At 39.6% G+C, this 26159-nt stretch overlaps 1 protein-coding gene across 9 annotated transcripts in view; it reads left to right on the top strand.

Moving 5' to 3' along the window:
* The first annotated feature begins 2319 nt into the window (after positions 1-2319).
* Positions 2320-26159, top strand: part of zswim8 (zinc finger, SWIM-type containing 8) — an 83995-nt gene continuing 60155 nt past the window's right edge. For 4 of the 9 annotated variants that reach the window (XM_039768081.1, XM_039768128.1, XM_039768102.1 and 1 more), the window contains exons 1-4: positions 2321-2560; positions 4711-4976; positions 7032-7289; positions 11271-11424. In XM_039768081.1, the coding sequence (XP_039624015.1) occupies positions 7112-7289; positions 11271-11424 (332 nt within the window). In that variant the 5' untranslated portion in view covers positions 2321-2560; positions 4711-4976; positions 7032-7111. Of the gene's footprint in view, positions 2561-4233; positions 4488-4710; positions 4977-7031; positions 7290-11270; positions 11425-26159 lie in introns of those variants that run through there. The other 5 variants (XM_039768119.1, XM_039768144.1, XM_039768110.1 and 2 more) reach the window with 4 other exon arrangements.

A 26159-nucleotide genomic window follows, 5' to 3' on the forward strand; every position in this document is an offset into this window, starting at 1 on the left:
TTCATGTTAAGATCACGGAAGACACTTAAAAGACCTGTGAGACTAAAGAGATAGGCCACAGAGCATCTTGCGAGGACCTTAAACATGAGACTTTGTGCCAAGAGATGGACCCAAGACCGTCTCGTGATGATGTAGAACATGATTCTTGCAAGACACGCCCTACTTACAACCAAATAAGAGCACGGGCAGCAACACACTCAGTCGTGTTTTGGCTTTGAGCACACACAGATCCAGGGCTCTCAGCGCATATAAAGTGTATAATGACAATACGTTATAAATGAAACATAGACGACTAAGCGAAGAAGAAAGCAGCGTGGAGAAAAGAGACTCAAAAGCATTGGACAGACAAAAAAGAAAAAGAATAATCTAGGTGCAAATTCAGAAAATAAGGAAAGTAATTATCAGCCCGGAACAAGTGGAATTGAAAAAAAAGCACATCCAATCCAGACGTTGGCGCTATACATAAGCAGAGCAGGTTAGGGATTATGAAAGCAGTGGAATTCGAAAGTCTCAAAAAAAAAAAAAATAAAAAAAATTGGTGCGATACACATGTGGAGAAAAGTTAAAGCATATGAAAGTAGGAAAATTAGAAAGTATATAAAAAAAAAAAAAAGTAAAGATGGCAGAAGTGCAAACAAACAGAAATTATTACTTGAAAAAGGGAAAATAATCGCCATGGACCAGGTGTCATTAGATAAAAAAGCAGGATAAAGTGAGGTCAGAAATAAAAGACAGAGTAGAAAATAAAGTAAAACATCATAAAGAGGTTAAAAAACAAGTGGGCCAAACACGTGCAAAGCAGGTTAGAGATAATGAAAACTGGAATTCAAAAGACTCAAAAAAAAAACGTAGGCGCGAAACACATGCAGAGCAAGAAACAGAATATGAAAGCAGAAAAAAACGAGTGTCAAAACAAGAAAGTAAACATCGCATTAGCGCAAAGAAAGAGAAATTACTAACTATTATATACTGGTCCTAGCCCTCTAACAGCCACTCCACAAAAGTTAAAAATGACAAATTTCTATTAAATTTGAACCTAAATGTAATATTGATGCAAGATGTAGGTTTTTTATTAGTGAAGTATTAGATAGTTTATCCCATGGTATTTGATTATTGGAATTCACTTACTGACTTAAAATATTTTTCATTACTTTTCAGTAAAATTTTAATTAATTTTTTTTCAATTTCAAGGACTTTCAAGTAATGGATTTTGGCTTGTTAATTTCTCAAGACTTTCCAGGTTTCCCAGGACCAGTACAAATGTACTGGTATTAAGTATTATGTACATCTACCTCATAAAATAAGTCATTGCATTTTATATGAACACCTTAAAATAGGGCATCTTATGCCAATCCAGACATTTTTGCTTACTTACAAGCACACAGAATTTATGTGTTTGGAAATAAACGAATTTGAAGATTATACAACAAAGATTAGTAATTCTTAGTGATTTGTATTCAGCTACTTAAGGAAAATACATGGTATTGGAAAAGGTGTAATATATTAAGTAGAAACCAGTGTTTTCAAAATGTACCTTATAACAAAAATTACACCACAGACCACCATAAAATGGAGAAAGATAAGATGTCAAGATTGATCAATCCCTTAACAATTCATTAACTTTTTGCAGTTCCTTATTAACAACCAAAACTTTACCAGTGTCACTTACATACAGCACATCTAACACGAACGTTTATTGCCTCATCCAGGTGAACGTTTGTCATTTACAAACTAAGTATTTAACATCCATTTTGCAAAGCACTTCCTCAGTGGAAGGTTACGAGAAGTCGATGCTTATCACGATAGCACTGGATGAGACCAAAACTGGACGTGTCTCAAGTGTACCACGTCTGCATCAGGAAAAATCCACGCAGTCACGCGTAGAATTACACTTGGCAACTATTTTAAAAATAACGTAACTTTTTTTTTACGTTAACCTGAGTAAAAGGCATCGCAGGTGATATATCATGACACCAGCGTTTCTTTTATGCGTGGTGCTGCGAATACTGGGCACTATCGTGTTATATACTTACGGTTCATTTAGTAGTGCAGTAGAGAATAAAAGCGACAAGTATAAAGGTGTGTTTTAATAACTGACGCAAAGCATGTTGTATAGGTTAGGCAGTAATATTTACTACGACACGATACTTATTGTTGCAAACGGGTTGCCGACTATCTTACACATCCGTCAGCTTCACACCTAAGTTCAGGAGTTTCTGCTACTTCGCTCATATCAACGTGACGGCCTCCAGGAAGCCGCGCGCCGGAAGTGAAGATCAGCTGACGCGAAGCCATCTTCAGCGCTGGGAGAAAGTGGGGGCTGTCGGGAGAAAAGCAAGAGAAGTGGGGGGGGGCTGGCACCGGTAGCGGTAGCAGTACCGACACCGAGCCAGGGTGGCCCTGCTTAGGGGGTACAAAGGAAGAGGGTTCAGAAAGAAAGACGCGCCGGTGTGTTGGGGGCTGACAGACATACAGCAACAATAGCAGTAGCAGTAGCAGCAAACACAACAGCAACAACAGCGAAGGAAAACAAACCTGAAAGCAGCTCGCCGGGCCAGGGGTAAGACAGCAGGCCGGGCTTGTGGGGCGATTGGGTGTCGAGGATCGGAGATGAGGTGTATAGGCAGTATCCGTGTTAAAACAACAAAGGTGTATGGGAAGTGTGAGGGGACTCAAGTAAGAAGGAAAGACGCTGTTGGGCATGTTTAAAGGGCGAGAGGGATCTGGGGCATTGGGAATTGTCAGGAATCCTGGGAAGAAAGAGGGCAATTACGAGTGTCAGAAGAGGAAGTGATCGCCTGAAGGGTAGTTGGACAGAGTGAACTGTGTAGTCTAGGAATGAGTTAGTTGTATTCTAGAGGAACTCAACAGATGCAAGTTTTTGTTTCAGAAAAACTCTTTTATCAATTTATTATTCATGTCTGTAAATTAACACTTTGCGTGGTTATTGTGAAAGTGTAGTTTCTGAACTCAAAATTAGCTTTTTTTTCTCAGATATATACAGAAAATGGTTCTGTTACCATATATTATCAGAGCGACTGGCTGTTTGCATAAAGTGTGCTCTTTTTTGGGCTTGGCACCCTAAATATTTTTAATTCCTGCTTTGTATCAATGCTGCTTATAACTGCAGTGCCCCCACACGATCCTGAAATGGACATGCAGTTTATAAAATTGATGGATAATGATGATAAAACAATTTACTTAGTGCCTTTTTTATGCTCAAGGCGCTTCACAGAGTCTCAGAAAGAACAGCAGGGTATATGTAACATTGGATACAAATTATATCCACATATAACACTAAAAGCAGATACATGCAGGATATAAAAAGTATTAAACAGAATAAAAAAATGTTTGTAAAGACACAGTTTTGAGTGAAAGTATGCTCTGCGCTGAATCAACAACTATATCTCTTGTATAATTTTCATTCTTACCTGTAGTATGTCATTAGAAACTGGCCATATAAGTCTGTCATATATTTACCAATCAAGTCACCAGTTGAGAAAACTGATGTAATGTAACATACTAGAAACATTTCTAATGTGAAAATAAAATTTTTTAGAATCTCCCATCTTTACAATGCAAGCAATTTCTTAATTCAATTTCTACGTAAGCTAGGTAATTTATAACCATTAATTAAGATTATGTCTGAATCAAAAGCATTAAACCTTCCAGGGCTAAAGTTCACCATCACTGATATAGGAAGCTTATGAGATCAGAGTTTGTGTTAAGTGATATATGCAGTGTTATGAGAGGTGGATAGATGCATAAAACACAATGAGTATTGCAATCTGTGTCAAAAAAGAGACTCCGTCATGAGTCACAATGTATGTTAGCAGAGATGAGAGGGACTTTTTAGATTTGGACTATTTATTAGTGTTGTCAAGGAAATGGCTAGGGCAAGGCCCATGAATATAGTTCATGGAGATATGATAAGAAACTGTTTGGGTGTCAGTTGGAGTTGGGGCTGGGGGGTGGGTCTAATATATCAGAGTGGCATTTAAATATTAGCAAGCACCTAAACTCTGCCAATTACATGCGAGTGCTGCTTTACCGCACCTGTGATCATGGTTTGATTACCTATCTTTTTAATTTTAATAAGATTGTACTCTGTTTCATTTTACTTACCAAAGACATGAATATTAAGTTAACTTGCTGCTGTGCATTTGTTTAATATAACAGAACGTGAATATCTGCATAAATATGCCCTTGAGAAATGCCCTCTTCATGGTGAATTCCTTACAATAAGGCATTTTGGATATGGAATAAACTATATGGCTCTGTGAAATCCAGTAATGGAAAAACGTGGCATGTATAGGTTGGTTGTCCAGAAAGTTTGAAAATGAGCAGTCAAATGACAGAAAATGTATGTGTCAGAATTTTGTTTTTTTAACAAGGGGGTTATGAGAAGGAAAAGTAAGTAAGACACCGCAATGTCAATTCTTGTGGCTTCCAGTTGTTACATGGCAGCATTGTCGATGGCAAGTGAGGTAAGATGATGGTTCTTGTTTTTTTGAATATTAATGTGTGCTTTTCCCATGAAACATTTGTATCCCTTCCCATAACTTCAGTGTCTTACTTACTTATGTGGGTGGGCAACATTAAGTGAGCAGGGTAATTTCAGAAAGTCTTCTTTGTCAGAATACATAGGGGAAAAATAATCTACAGTTACAAAGTTAATTATTGCTTCTGTGTTTCTTTTTTTTCCCACAGTTTGAAAAAATGTGATCTCAAGTGCTGGCTTTTATTTTTGAATGGTCGCCTTTTCCACTAGCCTGTGGCTGGTGTGCCAGATGTGGTGTTGGGTAAAACACCTCCTGAAGTTTTTTACATTTTGGTGAGAGAGAACTTGTTTGGTTTTCTTTTGGCATCATTAATGGCTGTACCAACGCTGGAACTATTGAAGAAAATTGGTTGACTGCACTTGGTTTTCGATAATTCAAGGAGTTAAAACCAGTTTTAGGATCTTGTTATTACTGGTTAGTTTTTTTTATATTTGCTTTGTGACTTTTTGAAAACTTGTGTGACTGAAAAAATGCATTACGTTCACTACAAAATAATCCCTGAAAACTAAGAAAAGCCTCATTATTAATGGATTCTGTAGAGCTTCCTGAAAGCTAACCAGAAATGTTTTATTTTTTAATGACACAAAATCCTAGATTGAATATGACTTGAGGTCTGTATGTGTGGAGTTTGTATGTTCTGTTTCAGATTATTTATCAACTTTAATTTGGCTTCATAGTTTGAGTGTGGACTTATGCATGTGATTGAGTCTTGAGATGGACTGGTGTGCTGTAGAGTGCTGATTTATGCTTTGTAGCTGATGTTGCTGTGATAGACTTGGATAGGCTGATACAGAAGATGGAATGATAAATGAGCACTAAATGAAATAATAAGAAAGTGATATAATTGCACTATGCTGAATTGCTTTTTCATTTTTTATAAAACATATTTGTACGATTTATGTGCTCGGAAACAAACTATAACTAATTGTGCAGAGAGTAACATCTCTCAAGGTTTCTCCAATCAGCAACAAGGCCACTTCTATGTTCTCAAAGAAAGAAATGACAAAAGAGAATGAAGGAAATGGATTTTTAAAGACATGTTGCTCTCAAGTGCTAAGTAGGAAGAGTGAAGCTTCTTGACTAGTTTGTCATTGTATTCCCAAGAAAACTGTGACATGCACTTTTTTCCAATAAAAGGTCCAGTGTATAGTCTTTCAGTGTTTACTTACCTGTTACTTGGTCATAACAATGGATGGATCAAGACAGCCTTTCATATCGTTTAAATATTTTTTTACACAAATACTTTTCTCTTCTGGGCAATATAAAAAACCTTCCGGATGTTAATTCCTGACTATTTTGAAGTAATAAGAAAAGAGGGGAAAAAATTTTATTGAGATGATAAAACTGAGTAACAAAGACTTGATTTTGGGTTGTTTCCCTCCCAACGAACATTATGAACGAGGACATTTTTTCAGCTCAAAATGTATTACAAATAATACTGGAGTATAATACATATGCTGCAAAAAAAAAAGGGGGGAGAGAACCCAACATGGGTTAGCTACCAAACACTTGGTTGGCACGATAATAAGCTTGGCCTAGGGTGCAATATAACATAGCACCGGCACTGACTGCAAAACATAATGTATTTTGAAAAACTAATCTTTCACAGAATCCATTATCTACTGGAAACTGTTTGTGGTAGAGAAATTCAGATTTCACAAATAGATTCATCTACTTTTTATCAGACCAGTGTAATTACAATTTTTAATCTCTTTTACATAAAAAACAAAGATATCGTTTCTTAGTAAAATATATAGAAAATCTCAACTTTTCATAAAATACCTTAATAGTCCTCTGTCAGCCCTACTTATAGCTGTACAAACATCCAAAAATGTAAATATATTCCATCCAGGTACCATAGAATACACTTGGCATAAATAACATTATGATATTATTTTATCAATGGCCAGAATGAAGAAAATGATTGCACAGATATTGTTTTTTGTTTATTTAAGCATAAAACAACTTGTAGGTTGCTTTTTTTTCTCGGCGTTAATTGGCATATTGTATAATTGTCATTTTATAATTATTTTCTTTGAAATATGTATTATTATGTAACAAATCAATTTGATTGGAAAATAAAATTTACTGTTTGCATCTGGAAATTTTTAAATATCACGATTAATGTTGAACTTCACTTGTACTACCAGAACTTTAGTTATAGGCAAGCCCAGTTGCTTCTTTTTAGTTCTGTCAACTAAAACAAATATTTAATGCTCTATTCTCTTTCAGCCAATTAAACCTATTACATCAATGCATATTTATTTTAAAGTAGGTGTGCTTATAGCTGAGCAACATTATGGTGTACAAAATAAAACTTAATAGTTTATACAAATAAGCTTTGCATCTGACATAGCCAAAATTTTATATTTGTCAACTAATCCTATTTTTTCATTGTACATTTTACACTAGAAGAAGTTAATTCGTCACATTTGTTCTTTTTCCTTTTTTTTGTATATACACATACAGAAGCAGTTGCACTGGCTTTTGTATTTCCTGTCATCCAGCCTGATCCTGATCCCAGGCCCCCTAACGCTGTTGGTGCCGAGATGGAATTGATGTTTGCAGAATGGGAAGATGGAGAACGGTTCTCTTTTGAAGACTCTGACCGCTTTGAGGAAGATTCTCTTTGTTCCTTTATCTCGGAAGCAGAAAGTTTATGTCAGAATTGGAGAGGATGGAGAAAACAATCTGCAGGACCCAACTCTCCGACTGTTAAGGTTAAAGGTGAGAAGCTGTATACCTCATATGTTCTACTGATTAAGTAAACTCCCTTATCCAAGTAATCTGAGGCAACAGACCTATTATTGTAACTGGAAATATGAAAATAATTAAAAAATATTAAATGCATAAATATCAATGGTTGTGTTATAAATTGGCCCTAGTATGTGTGTGTTCACCTTACGATGTACTGGCACTCTGTTCAGGGATTGTTGCTGCCTTGGTCCAGTGCTTGTAACAGGGTCCATCTTCTCTGTGACACTACCCTGGATAAATGGGTTGAAAAAATGAATGGAAGGATAATTATTCTTGATATTTAACATATGATTTAGCCTGCAGTATGGAGTACACGACAGCGGGAGGGAGCAAGTGAGCAATGTTTTAAAAACTTGCGTTTTCTTTTGTGAAAGATAAGTTGAACAGTGTTCTGCTCTGTGCACCACCAGCCTACTGATGTGCTTGTAAGCAGAACAAGCAGCAAGTAACACCATCAGTGTTTAAATGTCTGAAAGCAATATGTGTGCATTGACCTTGACAACTGTTAGAAATGATGAACATTGCTTATTTTACTCACCGTAATGTGTCCTCAATCTTAGAGTGCCTGAATATCTATACTCTACACACCAATTTCTCAGTTATTAGAGGAATTTTACTTCAACATTAAATAGCTTATATAAAACATTCTAGTAGCATGAAAATGTTTAAAATAAAACTGATGGCAACTAGTAGTTTAAACTTTATCACTATTTAATTTGTTGAATTGCTCTTGAATATCTGGGTTACATTTTTTAGAAAATCTGGAGAATAAGCCATGACATACAGAAATCAACTGCTGCTACAATTAAATATTGATAGGACAGTTGTCTGCATCTTGAGTCTTGCATCATGTGCAGAAAATTAATTCATAGAAATGCTCTTTCCTGCACTCCCTTTACAATATAAATATAAATATATATATATATATATATATATATATATATATATATATATATATATATATATATATATATAGTTTAAAAAGATTTGATTACCCCTTAGTTGTGACACAGATCCTTTGTTTATATTGCAGTACTGATCTCCAAATTGTTTTTTTTTCTTTTTGCCCAGCTGCTGCCACCTGTCACTGAGTGCACTTTGTCAATGGATATATCAGTGCATTTTTTCCTATTATGGGTTTGTTTTTCTTTTGAAATAACTTATCAGGGAGCACGGTGGCACAGTGGGTAGAGTGGGTCGGCGTGGGTTTCCTCCCACAGTCCAAAGACATGCAGGTTGGGTGCATTGGCGATTCTAAATTGTCCCTAGTGGGTGCTTGGTGTGTGTGTTTGTGTGTGTGCCCTGCGGTGGGCTGGTGCCCTGCCCAGGGTTTGTTTCCTGCCTTGCGCCCTGTGTTGGCTGGGATTGGCTCCAGCAGACCCCTGTGACCCTGTACTTAGGATATAGCGGGTTGGATGATGGATAACTTATCAGTCAAGTGAAATCTTAACAGTTGTGTCAAATTGCAGAGATTGGCAGGAAAGAAATGAATTATTTATAAGGCTGTCTCTATTATAAAAGAAAATCTTGAGACAAGACTATTGTCAAAAGAATTTTTCAAGTCCCGCAAGACTAGACTATTGCCAAGAGATTTGTTCAAGTCCATCCTCCTCTCAACCATTTTCAACCATGCCCTCTCACCTCTCCTTCGTGTGAATGCTTTTGTCAGACACAGTTCATGCGCTCTTATAAATTTTTAGGTTTTCCTCACTTTTAAGTTTCCAATAAATGTCTTATTGAAGAATTTCATCCCGAAAGGTTAACAACAGACAAAATGAGTACACAGGCAATCCTAGCACCAAGAAACAATGCAGTCAAATGAATTAACGCAAAAATTGTCAATCAGCTATATGGCAAAGTGATTAAATGCGTATCAATAGACTATGCTGAAACAGTTGGTGGTGAAAACATCAACATACAATATCCCATAGAATATCTACAACCATTAACACCATCCGGTCTTCCACCGGCTGAATTACTGTTGAAAGAAGGATGTATCGTAATGTTATTGCGTAATTTATGTCTGAGTGATGGGCTATGCAATAGTACAAGATTAGTTGTATTCAAAATTGGTCAAACAATTCTGACATGTAAAATTTTAACAGGTGACAAGAAAAGTATTGTTGTACATCTTCCGTGGATAACATTAGACACTCAAGGAGATCTTGCTATGCCATTCGTATTAAAACGTTTACGGTTTCTTGTTAGAATAGCTTTTGCTATGACAATTAACAAATCACAGGGACAAGCATTCGAAAAAGTCTTTTTAGTTATTAGAGAGAAAGAAATGATATTCACTCATGGGAAGTTATACGTTGCGTTGTCACGATGTAAGTCCAAACATGTAATCAAAATTCAGTTCGATAATGACGAAAAGTCAATTACAAATATTGTTTTAACTGAAGTTTTACAGTAAAAGTGTAAGTTTAAAAAGTATTTGCATGTTAATTTCAAAGCCAAACAGAACAAAAAAGTATAACACAAGGAATACCTCTAACACATCATGAAACATAATTTTCTTTCAATTTTTTACATTTTAATATTTTTTAATATGGTTAATTACTCACTGTAATGTAAAATAGTTCTATTATGCATATGTAACAATTCACATGAAAATAACAATCTGTTTAAATTGTACATCTTCTCCATACGCGAGCGGCAGATCCGCAAAGTGGATAGCACGTAGCTCCCGCCTGGAGGTTGGCGAGCAGGGGGCAGAGGCACCTAATCTTTTACATATCTGACAAAAGTTATTAGTTGTACTTTTTGTAAAACATCAATATTTTCATCCAGCTGTAGCACATCACTAGTGTAGACTTTTATTAATGCTAGTTATCAGATTTGTTTTAGGATGTCACAAAACTGGCAACTAGCATAATCTGAAAGTAGAATTTCATTCATTTTTGTTGTGGAATTTTTATATATAATTTTCAGTATGACATGTGAAACAGAAAAACAGTCTGTTGCTGTTGTGTAGTTTGTCAGAGTATTTCTTATTAAACTGCAAAATATTTACTTGTCAGAATGGTGTATTTTCTCTTTCATGTGATGCTGTTTAACCGTTGCATCTGCTTTACAAAAATTGCAAGCAAATATGAAAGTTTTTCTGCTAATTTAAGTATGATATTTAAAAAAAATGCATGTGAGATATAGAAATATTCTAAGCTTTAAGATTTTAGTAATACCAAGAAGGAGACTGATTCTCTTATAAAAAGGAAACTTGTATTTGCTGAATTTGAACCATTTTAATTATCTTGATTAAGCCACAACTAAAATCTGTTATTTTAATATGCTTATTTTCATGAAGAACAGTAAAAACTAGGTCTTTACACTGCAAGTGTAATGCATGAGAACTCCAAATTGGAACTCTTGTTGTCTGTGCCATTGTTTTTTCAGCTAATTCAAACTACATTAGGGAGAAAGCTTCTAATGAATTATATAATATCAAATACAATGTGACCAATTTCGGGCTTTCTTCAGTCAACAAAGATGACCTGGTTTTTGAATGTGCATATTTCTGGATGGAGTTCTGAATGTGTCCAGAGCTTTAATTTATATAGTACATATACTGCATGCTGGGAGAAGTGATTGGTTGGTGGCAGGCAAGTTATCACTACAGATATCTGATACTTGAGGTGGCTTGGCAGTGCCGTGGGTAACACTAAACCACGTTTCCAATGCTATCTGTTTCCTGGATTTGGCACCTACTGTGTCTTTGTTGGTTTTTCTCTTGCATCACTAAGGAGGTGTAGTTTAGAATAGTTGTCATTTCCATGTTGTTTCCTTTTTGAGTGTTGAGGTGTATCGGAATTACCTACCTTGTGCTCAGTACTTCCCCTCCACTGCAACCTTGAATTGAAATTTATATTTGTCTGCAGTAAGTGACGACTTGTAGATAAATACTTTATGCCTTGCTTATTTTTTTTTCTTCTCTTCCTCATCCATTTTTAGATGGCCAAGTGATACCTCTTGTGGAGCTATCAGCTAAGCAGGTGGCATTCCACATTCCATTTGAGGTAGTGGAGAAGGTTTACCCTCCTGTACCTGAGCAACTACAGCTGCGTATTGCATATTGGAGCTTCCCGGAGAATGAAGAGGATATCAGGTACAAAGACATACAGGGAGGATGTGGGTGCATATCTTGCTATGGGAGAAGTATGATCTTTAGCCTAAACACCAAAGACATTGTTCATAGAAACAGAGAAAAAAACATAAGTTTTCTTTTCATTAAATTTCTGTTACTGATACTTTTATTTTGTCCTGGGTATAATGTTAAACTGCATCCGGCCCCGCAAGCAGTCCACCAACTTGGATGGAAATCATGGGGGTTGGTGGCGGGGATTGGTACTCCAGCCACTGTTAAAAAAAAAACTCACACAGGTCCAAGACGACAGAAAGGACTCCTTTTTGCCCTCCGCGGGAGTAGCTCTGCTGCAGCTGCCCGGACTAAGGCTGTTCGCATCATGAAGGGAACAGGGCAAAGCCCTCAGGAGCCCCATCCCCAGAAGAGTCGAAACCGTTGGAGAGCCAATGGGGTCAGGTCTGTTGGGGATCGGAACTGGTGTGGTGCTGTGGCATTGTCCGCTGCATGGCAGCACTCGGGTCCCAATTTGAGCCGGCCCATCCGTGTAGGTGCCTGGAACGTCTTGTCTATCCGGCAAGATGATCATCTTACTCTGCCGTTGGAGGAGCTGCGTAAACTCTGCATTTCAGTGGAGGCACTCGCTGAGGTTTCCAGACCTGGGACTGGCCAGATCTCTGTAGGTGGATACACCTTTTATTGATCTGGTCGCTCTGATGGCTGTTATACTCAGAGTAGCTGTTGCTGTAGTGGATTGGCTTCTTTCAATGGTGTCCGATGTTACTTCTTTCGACGAGTGTAGTATGAGACTCCGATTACGGCACTCCCTGGGTGCCTTGTCTGTTGTCTCGGTGTATGCTACGACCGTGATGAGTGATGTCTTAGTGAGATAGACATTTCATTCGCAACTTTGCTCTGAGGTTGATGGGTGCCCATGAGGCGACACTCCTCTGGTCATGGGTGACTTCAGTGCAGCCATTGGCACTAACAGGGCTGGCTATGAAGATTCTCTCGGTCCTCAAAAAAACTTTTCAAAGCTGATCCTCTGGCTAGGACATTGGACATCTCTGGGTCCACGATTCTTGAGGCTGATCTTCCAATTAGCTGTGAACCACCCAATCTCACTGAAATTGCGTAGGTGGTGAATTAGCTGAGGGGAGGAAATGCTGCAGGGATCTGTGGTATCTGGGGTGAACCTCTCCAGGCTGGTGGTAAAGCTGTCCTCCTGGCATTGCAAGAAATCTTTGCTTCCTTTTGGGAGACTGGCATCATCCTAACTGACTGGAAAACGAGACTTGTCATCCCTATCTGGAAAGGGAAGGGTGATCACCTGGATTGCAGCAACTACACTGCTCTCGGTGCTGGGTAAGGGCCTTGCTAGGGTCATCTTCAAAAGGATCCGTGATCACTTGCTCACCTGACAGTGACCGGAACAGTTTGGTTTTACGCCTAAGACGTCTACCATCTACCGCATCCTGGCACTGAGGGTTTTCTTGGAACGCAAACACTAATATCAGCAGATATTGTTGATTTTCATAAAGTGTTCGACTCAGTTGATCGAGCTGCCCTGTGGGGCATCCTGAGGGTTTGCAGGTTCCCCTCAAGGTTGCTGAATATCATGAGCAGCCTGTACACGGGTACTGTGACTGCTGTGGAGGCAGAAACTCTGTTTTTCCCAGTTGATTCTGGGGTTTGTCAGGTGTGTGTTCTTGCTCCTTCTCTGTTCAGTGCTTTTATGGACTGGGTGTTTGGCAAGGTCGTGGGGTCCAGCGGCTTTGGGGTATCTGTTGATGAAGAAAGATTTACGGATCTTGACTTTGCTGATGATGCTGTGATCTTCATGGAGTCAATCGAGGCGTTCAAGAGACTGAGCGAGGAGTCTGTGTCTAGGCTTGCGAGTGTCCTGGATAAAAACCAAGATCCAGGCTTTTAATGACCTCTTAGGCACAGCCATCAGCAGTGTGTCTGTCTGCGGAGAGAGTGTCGACCTTGTTGAGAGGTTTACTTACCTTGGCAGTGACATTAATGTCTCTGGTGACTCTTCCTGTGAAGTTAGTTGATGGATTGAGAGAGCAAAGGGGGTCATGAGGTCGCTAGAAAGGGGTGTGTGGCGCTCCTGATATCTGTGCAAAAGGACGAAGGTCCAAGTCTTTAAAGTCCTGGTGTTTCCTGTCTTGCAATATGATTGTGAGACATGGACGCTATCCAGTGACATGTGACGAAGACTGGACTCCTTTGGTACGGTGTCTCTCTGGAAAATCCTTGGGTACCAATGGTTTGAATTTGTGTCGAATGAGCAGTTGCTCATGGAGTCCTGAAGGAGGCACATTACCTGCATTGTGAGGTAGCGTCCGTTACGGCACTACGGCCATGTGGCACATTTCCCTGAGGGTGATCCAGCTCGTAGGATCCTCATTGTTGGGGACCCGCGTGGCTGGACCAGGCCAAGGGGTCGCCTACATAACACATGGCTGCGGCAGATAGCGGGTCATTTCCGGAGGGTGGGACTGGACCGCGGTTTTGCCTGGGGTATTGCCAACTGGGATCCCAAGCTGTTTCATCATGTGGTGGGTGTGGCAACGCACTGTACCAGTGTATGCTCCCCAACTTAACTTGATACTTTTATTGATACTTTTATCTAGAGCTACTCAGTATCTATCAGATACTTAGAATTTCAGTATGACTGTTTACATATTTCTTTAAGGAATTGACAGGTCATGTGCCTTGTATGCAGTCACACAATATAGTGATGGCAGATAATAAAACTAGTTGCCTTCAGGTTTATAATCCAGTGCCATTGAATTGTAAGTTGATTTCTCCTGATGAGACATTCAAACATATTCTCATGTTTGGAATGTTAAGATTGAGAAGCTACAGTGCATTCGGAAAGTATTCACAGCGCATCACTTTTTCCACATTTTGCTATGTTACAGCCTTATTCCAAAATGGATTAAATTCATTTTTTTTCCTCAGAATTCATACACACAACACCTAATAATGACAACGTGAAAAAAATTTACTTGAGGTTTTTGCAAATTTATTAAAAATAAAAAAACTGAGAAATCACCTGTACATAAGTATTCACAGCCTTTGCTCAATACTTTGTTGATGCACCTTTGGCAGCAATTACAGCCTCAAGTCTTTTTGAATATGATGCCACAAGCTTGGCACACCTATCCTTGGCCAATTTCGCCCATTCCTCTTTGCAGCACCTCTCAAGCTCCATCAGGTTGGATGGGAAGCGTTGGTGCACAGCCATTTTAAGATCTCTCCAGAGATGTTCAATCGGATTTAAGTCTGGGCACTGGCTGGGCCACTCATGGACATTCACAGAGTTGTCCTGAAGCCACTCCTTTGATATCTTGGCTGTGTGCTTAAAGTCGTTGTCCTGCTGACAGATGAACCGTTGCCCCAGTCCGAGGTCAAGAGCGCTCTGGGGCAGATTTTCATCCAGGATGTCTCTGTACATTGCCACAGTCATCTTTCCTTTTTCCTGACTAGTCTCCCAGTTCCTGTCGCTAAAAAACATCCACACAGCATGATGCTGCCACCACCATGCTTCACTGTAGGGATGGTGCCAGGTTTCCCCTAAATGTGACACCTGGCATTCACACCAAAGAGTTCAATCTTTGTCTCATCAGACCAGAGAATTTTGTTTCTTATGGTCTGAGAGTCCTTCAGGTGCCTTTTGGCAAACTCCAGGCGGGCTGCCATGTGCCTTTTACTAAGGAGTGGCTTCCGTCTGGCCACTCTACCATACAGGTCTGATTGGTGGATTGCTGCAGAGATGGTTGTCCTTCTGGAAGGTTCTCCTCTGTCCACAGAGGACCTCTGGAGCTCTGACAGAGTGAGCATTGGGTTCTTGGTCACCTCCCTGACTAAGGCCCTTCTCCCCGATCACTCAGTTTAGATGGCCGGCCAGCTCTAGGAAGAGTCCTGGTGGTTTGGAACTTCTTCCACTTAAGGATGATGGAGGCCACTGTGCTCATTGGGACCTTCAAAGCAGCAGAAATTTTTCTGTAACCTTCCCCAGATTTGTGCCTCGAGACAATCCTGTCTCGGAGGTCTATAGACAATTCCTTTGACTTCATGCTTGGTTTGTGCTCTGACATGAACTGTCAACTGTGGGACCTTATATAGACAGGTGTGTGCCTTTCCAAATCATGTCCAATCAACTGAATTTACCACAGGTGGACTCCAATTAAGCTGCAGAAACATCTCAAGGATGATCGGGAAACAGGATGCACCTGAGCTCAATTTTGAGCTTCATGGCAAAGGCTGTGAATACTTATGTACATGTGCTTTTTCAATTTTTTTATTTTTAATAAATTTGCAAAAACCTCAAGTAAACTTTTTTCACATTGTCATTATGGGGTGTTGTGCTCCCAACAACGTTGCGCGTGTTAGAGTTGTTTGTGAAGGGCTCCCTGTTTAAACGCGGCTGCGTCGTGAACTCGGCCCTTCGTCGCTCAGCATTATGATTTTTTTATAAGGGAAACAAAATTACAAAAGAAAACTCTTGGACATTGATTCGATAGGAACGGCCTACTCGGAATCACTGTCCGAATAGTAATTATGTGGTGGTTTAGAAGCATTTCTGCTTCTGCCCGTTCACAGTCCGTCTTGTTTTCATGACGCTGTCGTTTCCTCTCACGATCTCTTCTCAACCTTTCTCCAATCTTGAAGGTTGCTTTGTGGCAATCCAAAGAGTAAGGCAATATACATGGAGCAATGGTTATAAAAGGGATAAATAGGTATCCAGGCTCTTTAAAGCATAAATAGGGATCACTTCACTGACATGTGAGCAAGCCATGGTACAACTGTGAGACGCGCAGCACTCGCCGGCTACAACGTAACAATAATAATTTCTGGAACGTGCTGTTACGTTGTCATTCATTTTACCCACTGTCTTTCTTTCATTCATATGTTACATAGGCATGTACCTTTTATCTTCGGCAATCTCATTCTCTTTCTCTAACTCTCTCTATGTGTATATACTAGCAAAATACCCATGCTTCGCAGCGGCAAAGTACTGCCTTAAAATTTTTATTAAGAAGAAAATTAAACCTTTTTAAACTGAGGGAAAATATACCAATAATTTTTGTTAAGGATCTCTTTGTATACCACATTTTGAGTTCGGCCCTCCGGTTGTAATATGACCAAGCTGTGCGCTGAGCTTACTATTAAGCATGCAACGTACAGTTGGCCATGTGAACAGTAATCTTGTTTCAAATCTCACAGCTGGGATTGCTGCTGTCATAATCGGTTTGAGTTTCATGGTTTGTTTTTAATGACCACAGTATTTGCAGGACTTGTGTTGAAGTGACATTCGGCATCTGTCAAGCGTTGTAAGCATACAACCGGTTTCATTGATAATTTCACATCCAGCTTTTGAGAGTTTAAACATTCATAAACATCAAAGTGTCCACTACTGAAATCGTCACCTGTGAGTCTAAGATGTTTAAGAGGCACTGGCAGTTGTCGAAAGATGTAAAATATTTGGCCATTTCGGTACACTTGAAAGCGACAACCGAACAATTCAGCGGCAGCCATCAACTCACATGCAGAACCATAGGTGAAGGGCTTAAGCATTTCACTCTTATAGTGCTCCTGTGTAGTATAATTATCTCCTGTACCATTATCAGTCCACACCTTGAACCTGTCCCAGTCATTCAATACATAAGACACAATGTTCCTTCGGATATCAAGAGTGAGCCTGATATGGCCGTGCAATATGTAACACAGAGAATGGAAAAGGTAGGTGCCATCTCCAGGCATGGAAACCACTCGGTAAGTGACAGTTCTTTGATCGATGGCGATCACCTCGATAGATATGTTAATGGGGGTACGATTGGAATGATAAAGGAAATGGGTACCTGAACAATGTAAAGTAAGTCTAAAATACTTAAACAATAACTCTAATCGTAATAAACAAACAATAAAACAGCGGAGAAGCCGTGGATTAAATTAAAAGGCTGAAGTTATCAGCAGGGAGACATGAATCCCGTGACGAAGCAAGGAAGGGAATGTAGAGACGGTTTAAGAATGGCCTTATATAGGCAGGCAGCCAACAACGTGGGAGGCATTGGGATGGGGGACCCAACGCCGCCTCACACAATGAACCAAGCTGCAGGCTATGGACGTATATATGTACATAAGTAGGATTCAGTTAGCGTTGGGAACCCGCGTACCAAATTTCTTGAAGATGGGCCCATAAGTAGCAAAGACCGTTGAAAAGTTCAATATGGCGGCCGACAGTGGCATCATACCACCGAAATAAGTACGTACATCGGTTTTGGTTAGCGCAGGGAAGCCACCTACCAAATTTTGTGAAGATGGGCTAGTCCATTTTGCCAAAATTTAATTGCAGCAACTCAAAATTGTACGCAGCACTTTGTATGGCCCCTGTGTTCTTGTATACATGCCTGACAACATCGGTGCATGCTTCTAATGAGATGACAGATGGTGTTGTGGGGGATCTCCTCCCAGATCTGGACCAGGGCATCACTGAGCTCCTGGACAGTCTGAGGTGCAACCTGGTGGCATTGGATGGACCAAAACATAATGTCCCAGAGGTGTTCTATTGGATTTAGGTCAGGAAAGTGTGGTGGCCAGTCAGTGGTATCAATTCCTTCATCCTCCAGGAACTGCCTGCATACTCTCACCACATGAGGCCAGGAATTGTCATGCACCAGGAGCCACTGTACCAGCATAGGGTCTGACAATGGGTCCAAGGATTTCATCCTGATACCTAATGGCAGCCAAGGTGCCTTTGTCAAGCCTTTAGCGGTCTGTGTGACCCTCCATGGATATGCCTCCCCAGACAATCATTAACCCACCAACAAACTGCTCATGCTGAATGATATTACAGGCAGCATAATGTTCTCCATGGCTTCTCCAGACCCTTTCACTTCTGTCACGTGCTCAGGGTGAACCTGCTCTCATCTGTAAAGCACAGGGCACCAGTGGTGCATCTGCCAACTGTGGTATTCTATGGCGAATGCCAATCGAGCTGCATGCTGCTGGGCAGTGAGCTCAGGGCCCATTAGAGGACATGGGGCCCTTGGGTCACCCTCATGAAGTCTTTCTGGTTGTTTGGTCAGAGACATTCACACCAGTGGCCTGCTGGAGGTCAATTTGTAGGGCTCAGGCAGTGCTCATCCTGTTCCCCCTTGCCCAAAGGAGCAGATACTGGTCCTGCTGATGGGTTATGGACCTTCTATGGCCCTCTCCAGCTCTCCTAGAGTAACTGCTTGTCTCCTAGAATCTCCTCCATGCCCTTGAGACTGTGCAGGAGACACAGCAAACCTTCTGGCAATGACACATATTGATGTGCCATCCTGGAGAAGTTGGACTACCTGTGCAACCTCTGTAGGGTCCAGGTATCAGCCTCATGCTACCAGTAGTGACACTGACTGTAGCCAAATGCAAAACTAGTGAAGAAACAGTCAGAAAAGATGAGGAGGGAAAAATGTCAGTGGCCTCCAACTGTTAAACCATTCCTGTTTTGGGGGTCATCTCATTGTTGCCCCTCTAGTGCATCTGTTGTTACACCACAGCAGCTGAAACTGATTAACAACCCCCTCTGTTACTTAACTGACCAGATTAATATCCCATAAGTTTCATTCACTTTATGCTATACTCTGATTAAAAAGTGTTCCTTTAATTCTTTTGAGCAGTGTGTATATGTATATATATATATATATATATATATATATATATATATATATATATATATATATATATATATATATATATACATACACATATATATATATATATATATATATATACTAATAAAAGGCAAAGCCCTCACTCACTCACTGACTCATCACTAATTCTCCAACTTCCCGTGTGGGTGGAAGGCTGAAATTTGGCAGGTTCATTCCTTACAGCTTCCTTACAAAAGTTGGGCAGGTTTTATATCGAAATTCTACGCGTAATGGTCATAACTGGAAGCAGTTTTTCCATTTACTGTAATGGAGATGAGCTTCAACGCCGGGGCGGAGTTTCGTGTGACATCATCACGCCTCCCACGTAATCACGCAGTACATAGAAAACCAGGAAGACCTCAAAAAGCGCTGAAGAAAACATGCATTATATAATTGAGAAGGCAGCTAAACAATAAGAAGCGGCGAGTGACATATACAACCATATTCATGAGTTCTGCTACTCGAAACAAAGCACCATGTAAACCTACACTTTAAATTAAGTTCATAGACAGGCTGCGCTGGCGCTTGTAATTTAGTGCCTGCCCATATAAGGCCGTCCGTCAGCGGCAATCCAATAGCAAACTGCCACGGGTAAATATTCACGGGTGAAGGACTGTGCTTATGGAGAGGAAGATGAGATGGTCAGGGTGGTGTTTGACACAAACTCAGCTAAACTGCGAGAGAAAGTTTTAAGTGCCAGGACTAAGGTAACATTAAATACAGCCATGGACATAGCACGAGATGGCACCAGCACAGCTGGGAACCTTCGATGCATGTACACCGAGCGGCTCACGGAACTGACGAGTGCACAGATAAAAGCAACAGTTCCAAAGAGCGCTGAACAAAACCGAATTACACAATTGAAAAGGCAGCAAAAATATGAAGCGCCTGATACATATAAGCATATTCATAAATCCAACTACTGCGGAAACAAAGCACACGTTGGAAAAGTCAATGTCCCGCTAAAGGAAGACAGTGTAAAAACCCGTGCATGCAGTGTGTCAGGTCTCAGATAAAGAAGAAGACGAGCTGTTTATTGATGCAGTAAGAAACGAATCGATGAATGAAACCTGTCATCTTTACAACGATTGACAAACACGGAATGTAACTTGAACACAACACATCCTACAAATACGAACCTGATTGAAAGAAATAATGATAATCAAATCCTTGATGACAGCAACACTCAGTAACACTCACAAAACAAATACTGTATATTGACAGTCATGTTACGCTATTTTTAAAATGTTCCCTTTTCTTTTCTAGCTTTTTAACACACTACTTCTCGCTGCGACGCTGGTATATATATATATATATATATATATATATATATATCCCGATCTACATACTCGAATAATGGATACTTTATTCGCCATCAATGATTGTTTTGGTAAAGCCATACTCAGTGTATTCATTAGATGAACGGTAAAAAGTAAGAGCGAGGGAGGATGACTTATTGAGGCATGCAGGCTGTAGTGCGTCAACTCTATCTGAATTGCGCGATCACATTTGAAAAATATATCTTTTCAAGTTCTATTTAGTCCATATGTGTCAAACTCAAGGGCAGGGCCACATCCGCCCGGCGTAATTATATCCGCCCTGAGATCATTTTATATACTGTATTATTGTTATTAAAGCCCGGTATATGAAGCGCTGGTAACACAATAAACTACAGATCCCATAATGCAGCGCTTCAGCTGCCTTGCCAACACTTACGCGTTAATCAAGTCTAGCTTATGATGCTGCAAGTTATGCGAAGCTAGCTCACACGATGCTGAAGAGAAAAGTTGATTCTGAAAATAGAGCCTTTAAAAACCGATGGGAGGCTGAGTATATGTTTACTGAACCCGTGTGTCTCATTTGTGGAGCTAATGTGGCTGTAATTACAGAATTTAATCTAAGACGGCACTATGAGACAAAACATCAGGGTAACCTGAATGCAATGCAGAAGATACAGAAAGCAGAATAATTAAATAAGAATCTGACACTTCAGCGGACGCTTTAACCCGTGCACAATCACAAAGTGATTTCAAGTGAAGCTGCTTTTATGGGAGACACAAATGCACCAGTTCACCTTGCCCCACTTTCCCTGTTGCCAAGTAATGTTAAACCAAGTCGTCACTACGGTGTTCCCAAATCGCACTTTGCTGATAAACTGAGAGCGCACTGAGTTTGCACGGCGCTTTGGTGACTTTGAAGAACAAAAAGTCCGTCTACATGCGGCTCGAACCTTGTGCATGTTTGGTAGCACATATCTGTGTGAGAAGCTCTTCTCAGTGATAAAGACTAACAAAACAGCACACAGGAGTCGCCTCACTGATGAGCACCTGCAATCCATCCTGAGAATCTCCACAACACAGAACCTCACACCAAACAGAAACGAACCTGTGCCCAAAAAGATGCCAGGCGTCCAGCTCTAAAATGACATATGAGCAAAGACAACTGAATGATTTGATTTGTTATTGCTGAAAGGAACACATTTTATTTATATTTCCAGGTTTTGTTATGCAGCATGTTCATATTTGAATTTGTATAATTTTGACAGGATATATTTTTATGGAGAGCAAAATCTTTTGGGATATTTAAAATCTAAGTTTATTTTTATATAAAATTACATAAGAGTAAAGAAATTTGAATGTTTGTTCTTTTAACGTTTACTTTATTTCTAACTTGTATAATTTAGACAGGATATATTTTTATGGAGAGCAAAATATTATAAGTTGTTTAAGGTTTGAGTTGATTTATTCACGAATAATATTCCTGTCTGTTTTTACCATTCCTACCAAAGATATTTCTGTCGACTAAATAAAAATTCCTTCTATTTAAAATTTAAATAGAACTTGAACAAATACGATAGTTCATAATATCCACGCAGACTTGCACGTAAGAGCGGAGTCATCCGTTTTAACAAGCAGCGTATTGCACTGATCTGAAATAGCTGTGTGTGTATATATGTAGATATGTATGTATATGTATATATATGTTTATATATGTGTGTGTGTATGTATGTATATATATATATGTATTTGTGTGTATATATGTGTGTATGTATAGATATGTATATATATATGTTTATGTGTGTGTGTGTAAATATATATATATATTATATATATATATGAATGTATGAATTCAACTGGGCAAACAAACTGAGGAAGCATGTACCACAAATTAAAAGACCCATTGTCCGCAGAAATCTGCGAAAAATCCGTGATATATATTTAGATATGCTTACATTTAAAATCCGTGATAGAGTGAAGCCGCGAAAGTCGAAGAGCGATATAGTGAGGGATTACTGTATATAAAGTCAAAACTTGTTTCTGAAAATATAAAGTCAAAACCTGAATATATAAAGTCAGCGTCGGTATGCATAAAGTCAAAACTTGTGTGTGTATATATGTACACATGTATGTATATAAAGTTTTGACTTTATGTATACCGACGCTGACTTTATATATTCAGGTTTTGATTTTATATATTCCAGCACTGACTTTATATATTCAAGTTTTGACTTTATATTTTCAGAAACAAGTTTTAACTTTATATACAGTAATCCCTCGCTATATCGCGCTTCGACTTTCGCGGCTTCACTCTATCACGGATTTTAAATGTAAGCATATCTAAATATATATCACTGATTTTTCGCTGGTTCGCAGATTTCTACGGACAATGGGTCTTTTAATTTGTGGTACATGCTTCCTCAGTTTGTTTGCACAGTTGAATTCGTACAAGGGACGCTATTGGCGGATGGCTTCGAAGCTACCCAATCAGAGCATGTATTACATATTAACTAAAACTTCTCAATGCTATAAGATATGCTTCCCGGGCGGTGCTTGATTGTTTGCTTGTCTCTGCCTCTATCTCACCCTCTCTGACATTCTCTGCGCCTGACGGAGGGGGTGTGAGCAGAGGTGCTGTTTGCACCGAAGCTGTTTGCCTAGTGGATACGGACACTCCTAAGAAATGCTGCTTTATCGAGGTGCTTCCGCATACTTAAAAGCACACTTATTGATTTTTTGATTGTTTGCTTTAATCTCTCTCTCTCTTTTTTGATTGTTTGCTTTAATCTCGTCCTCTCTCTCTCTCTCTGTTTGCTTTAATCTCGTCCTCTCTCTCTCTCTCTCTGACGTTCTCTGCGCCTGACGGAGGAGATGTGAGCAGAGGGGCTGTTTGCACAGAGGCTATTTGCTTAGAAGATACTGACTCCTCTAAAAAATGCTGCTTTATTGCGGTGCTTCGGCAAACTTAAAAGCACACGTATTGATTTTTTGATTGTTTGCTTTTCTTTGCGAGCAAGCTCTCTCTCTCTCTGAAATTCTCTGCTCCTGATGCAGACACTCCTTTGAAGAGAAGATATGTTTGCATTCTTTTAATTGTGAGAAAGAACTGTCATCTCTGTCTTGTCATGGAGCACAGTTTAAACTTTTGACTAAAGGGTGTTATTTCATGTCTAGAATAATGTTAACAGTGTGGGAGAGTTAAAAGGGCTTAAAAGATATAAAAATAACCATACAAACATATGGTTTGTACTTCGCGGATTTTCACCTATCGCGGTGGGTTCTGGAACGCAACCCCCGGGATCGAGGAGGGATTACTGTATACCGACGCTGACTTTATATATTCACGTTTTGACTTTATTTTTTCCGACAGTGACTTTATATAATCAAGGTTTGACTTTATATATTCGGGAATGACTTTGTATATAAAACTTTTGACTTTATATAGTTAAATTTAGTCATCATTTCATAACTTTTTCTTTACCAAAGAAATTTAAAGACTAAATTCAACTTCCATTCCTAACAAAGATATTTCTGGCGACTAAATAGAACCTACTTATATCCAAATTCGAGCTATTGACCCGTCGCCTGCTTGCCTGAATAAGTCAACCTCGCTTCGCTCTTACTTTTTTACCGTTCATTTAATCATGGCTAGTGGCGGAAAAATGATCAAATGGAAGGAGGATTACACTGAGTATGGCTTTACCAAAACAATTATTGATGGCGAATCGATTATTCATAAAGCTTCAATTGGTGATCTGTTTTTCTGTGTTAACCTCATATTTTTTCATACTTCTCAAACCAAATGAGTGCGAGGGTAAAATGAATCGGGAAGCGCTGATCAATGTAATCGGTGTACCAGGAAATCATGCATTGACAGAAGTTCCCTATTGCTTGTATTGCAAAGTGTGATTAAATGCGTGATTTTTTTAACGCGTTATGGAGCATATGCATCAAAGCTTCTCAGCTGTGCTTGTGCTAAGAAAAGGAAACATTTTAAAAATAACGTAACACGATTGTCAATGTAACCCTTTGTAAGTAGTGCCTGGAGGATTCAGTGTGGAGAAACTGTAGAGACAGCGTGTGTATTAACTTGTGGATTTTTCTGTGAGTATTTGGTGGCAGCGTCACAAAGTCGCCTGAACACTGCGTGTGTTAGCTGCGGAGCTCAGCTCAGAGCGAAATGAGGTGAATGGGAGGGGAGATGATGACGTGACTCCCCCACCCACCTTAACTGTCAATCCCCCACAAACACAGTCTGTCAGAATTTGCATAAGCACAGTCCTTCACGTGCAATTTTAACTTAGTTACAAAGTGATCAAAACTCTCGTTTATATCCTGCGTCCTCTCATTAAAGTTGTATCCCACATTACCCGTGGGCATGACAAACGCCAGCGGCAGCCTGTCTATGAACTTAATTTAAACTTTAGGTTTACACCTTGCTTTGTTTCCAAAGTAGCAGCACTCATGAATATGGTTGTATATGTCACTCACTCGCTTCTTATTGTTTCGCTGCCTTCTCAATTATATAATGCATGTTTTCTTCAGCGCTTTTTGGAGCTCTTCCTGGTTGTCTACGCACTGCATTGACAGTCAGTTCACGTGATTACGTGGGAGGCATGATGATGTCACACGAAACTCCGCCCCCACGGCTTTCAAGCTCAACTCTATTACGGTAAATGGAGAAAAATAGGTTCCAGTTATGACCATTACGCATAGAATTTCGAAATGAAACCTGCCCAACTTTTGTAAGTAAGCTGTAAGGAATGAGCCTGCCAAATTTCAGCCTTCTACCTACAAGGGAACTTGGAGAATTAGTGGTGAGTTAGTGAGTCAGTCAGTCAGCCAGTGAGGGCTTTGCCTTTTATTAGTGTGTATATATATATAATATATATATATATATATATAATAATTCTTTTCACGCTTAAAACGGAAATTACATATGACCACGGAACATATTATAATACAGGAACTAATCACTTCGTTTGTGGACGCCATTTTTATATCATCTTTATGAATTGTTATTATTTGTGTGAGAGTTATTTTACTAATATTGAAAAGAAATAAACACAAACACACCGATCTATCCTATAGAAGTGCGCCCCGCGTCACCCTCTCCTCTGGACTCCAGCGCTGAGCTGTCCGCCACCAGGCTCGTTCTGACAGAGAAGTTTTATTTAATCGTCCATGTGACTGTCACGGAAACTGCCACATTATAACTTTCTTTTAATTGGCAGTACTTGATAGTAGAACAGATGATGAAAACAGCTTTCCGTCTTTCTACTTTTTAATTGTGCCGAGCTGTAAAGAATGTGAAGACGACACTGCCTTCTGTGGCGTGAGGTTGTGAGAACAAAGTGGATGCTCGGATGTGCAGAATGTCGGGCTCCTCTGCCGGATTGAGAGTTTCGCAGTTTCGTGCGGTGTCCTCTCTTCTCGCATTGTTTGTTACACTTTAAGTGCCCCGTCGACTCCTGGGAGAGTGGAAATCTTTGCGAATAAGTGTGATCGGCTTTGTAAATTGCGCTGCATGCCTATTTACTGTTCCTTAAGGTGAGTTCAGGTCACTAAAACTCTGCAACATTCAAGGTTGCTTTTGTGATTAATTCTTTAAAGAAGATGGAGGGTTTGCATCTAAGACGATGTACCAACCTCTTCATGTTAAGTTTTGGACTTAGGAATTGTTTGGACCTTCTGCCTGTTAAGCAGGGAAGGGCAGCGTCCGTATTTCTCAGCATAATTTTTCTCTTAAATCACAGGCACGTAGTGCAAC

This window comes from Polypterus senegalus, chromosome 1, assembly GCF_016835505.1.
Source record: "Polypterus senegalus isolate Bchr_013 chromosome 1, ASM1683550v1, whole genome shotgun sequence".
Classification (NCBI taxonomy): domain Eukaryota; kingdom Metazoa; phylum Chordata; class Cladistia; order Polypteriformes; family Polypteridae; genus Polypterus; species Polypterus senegalus.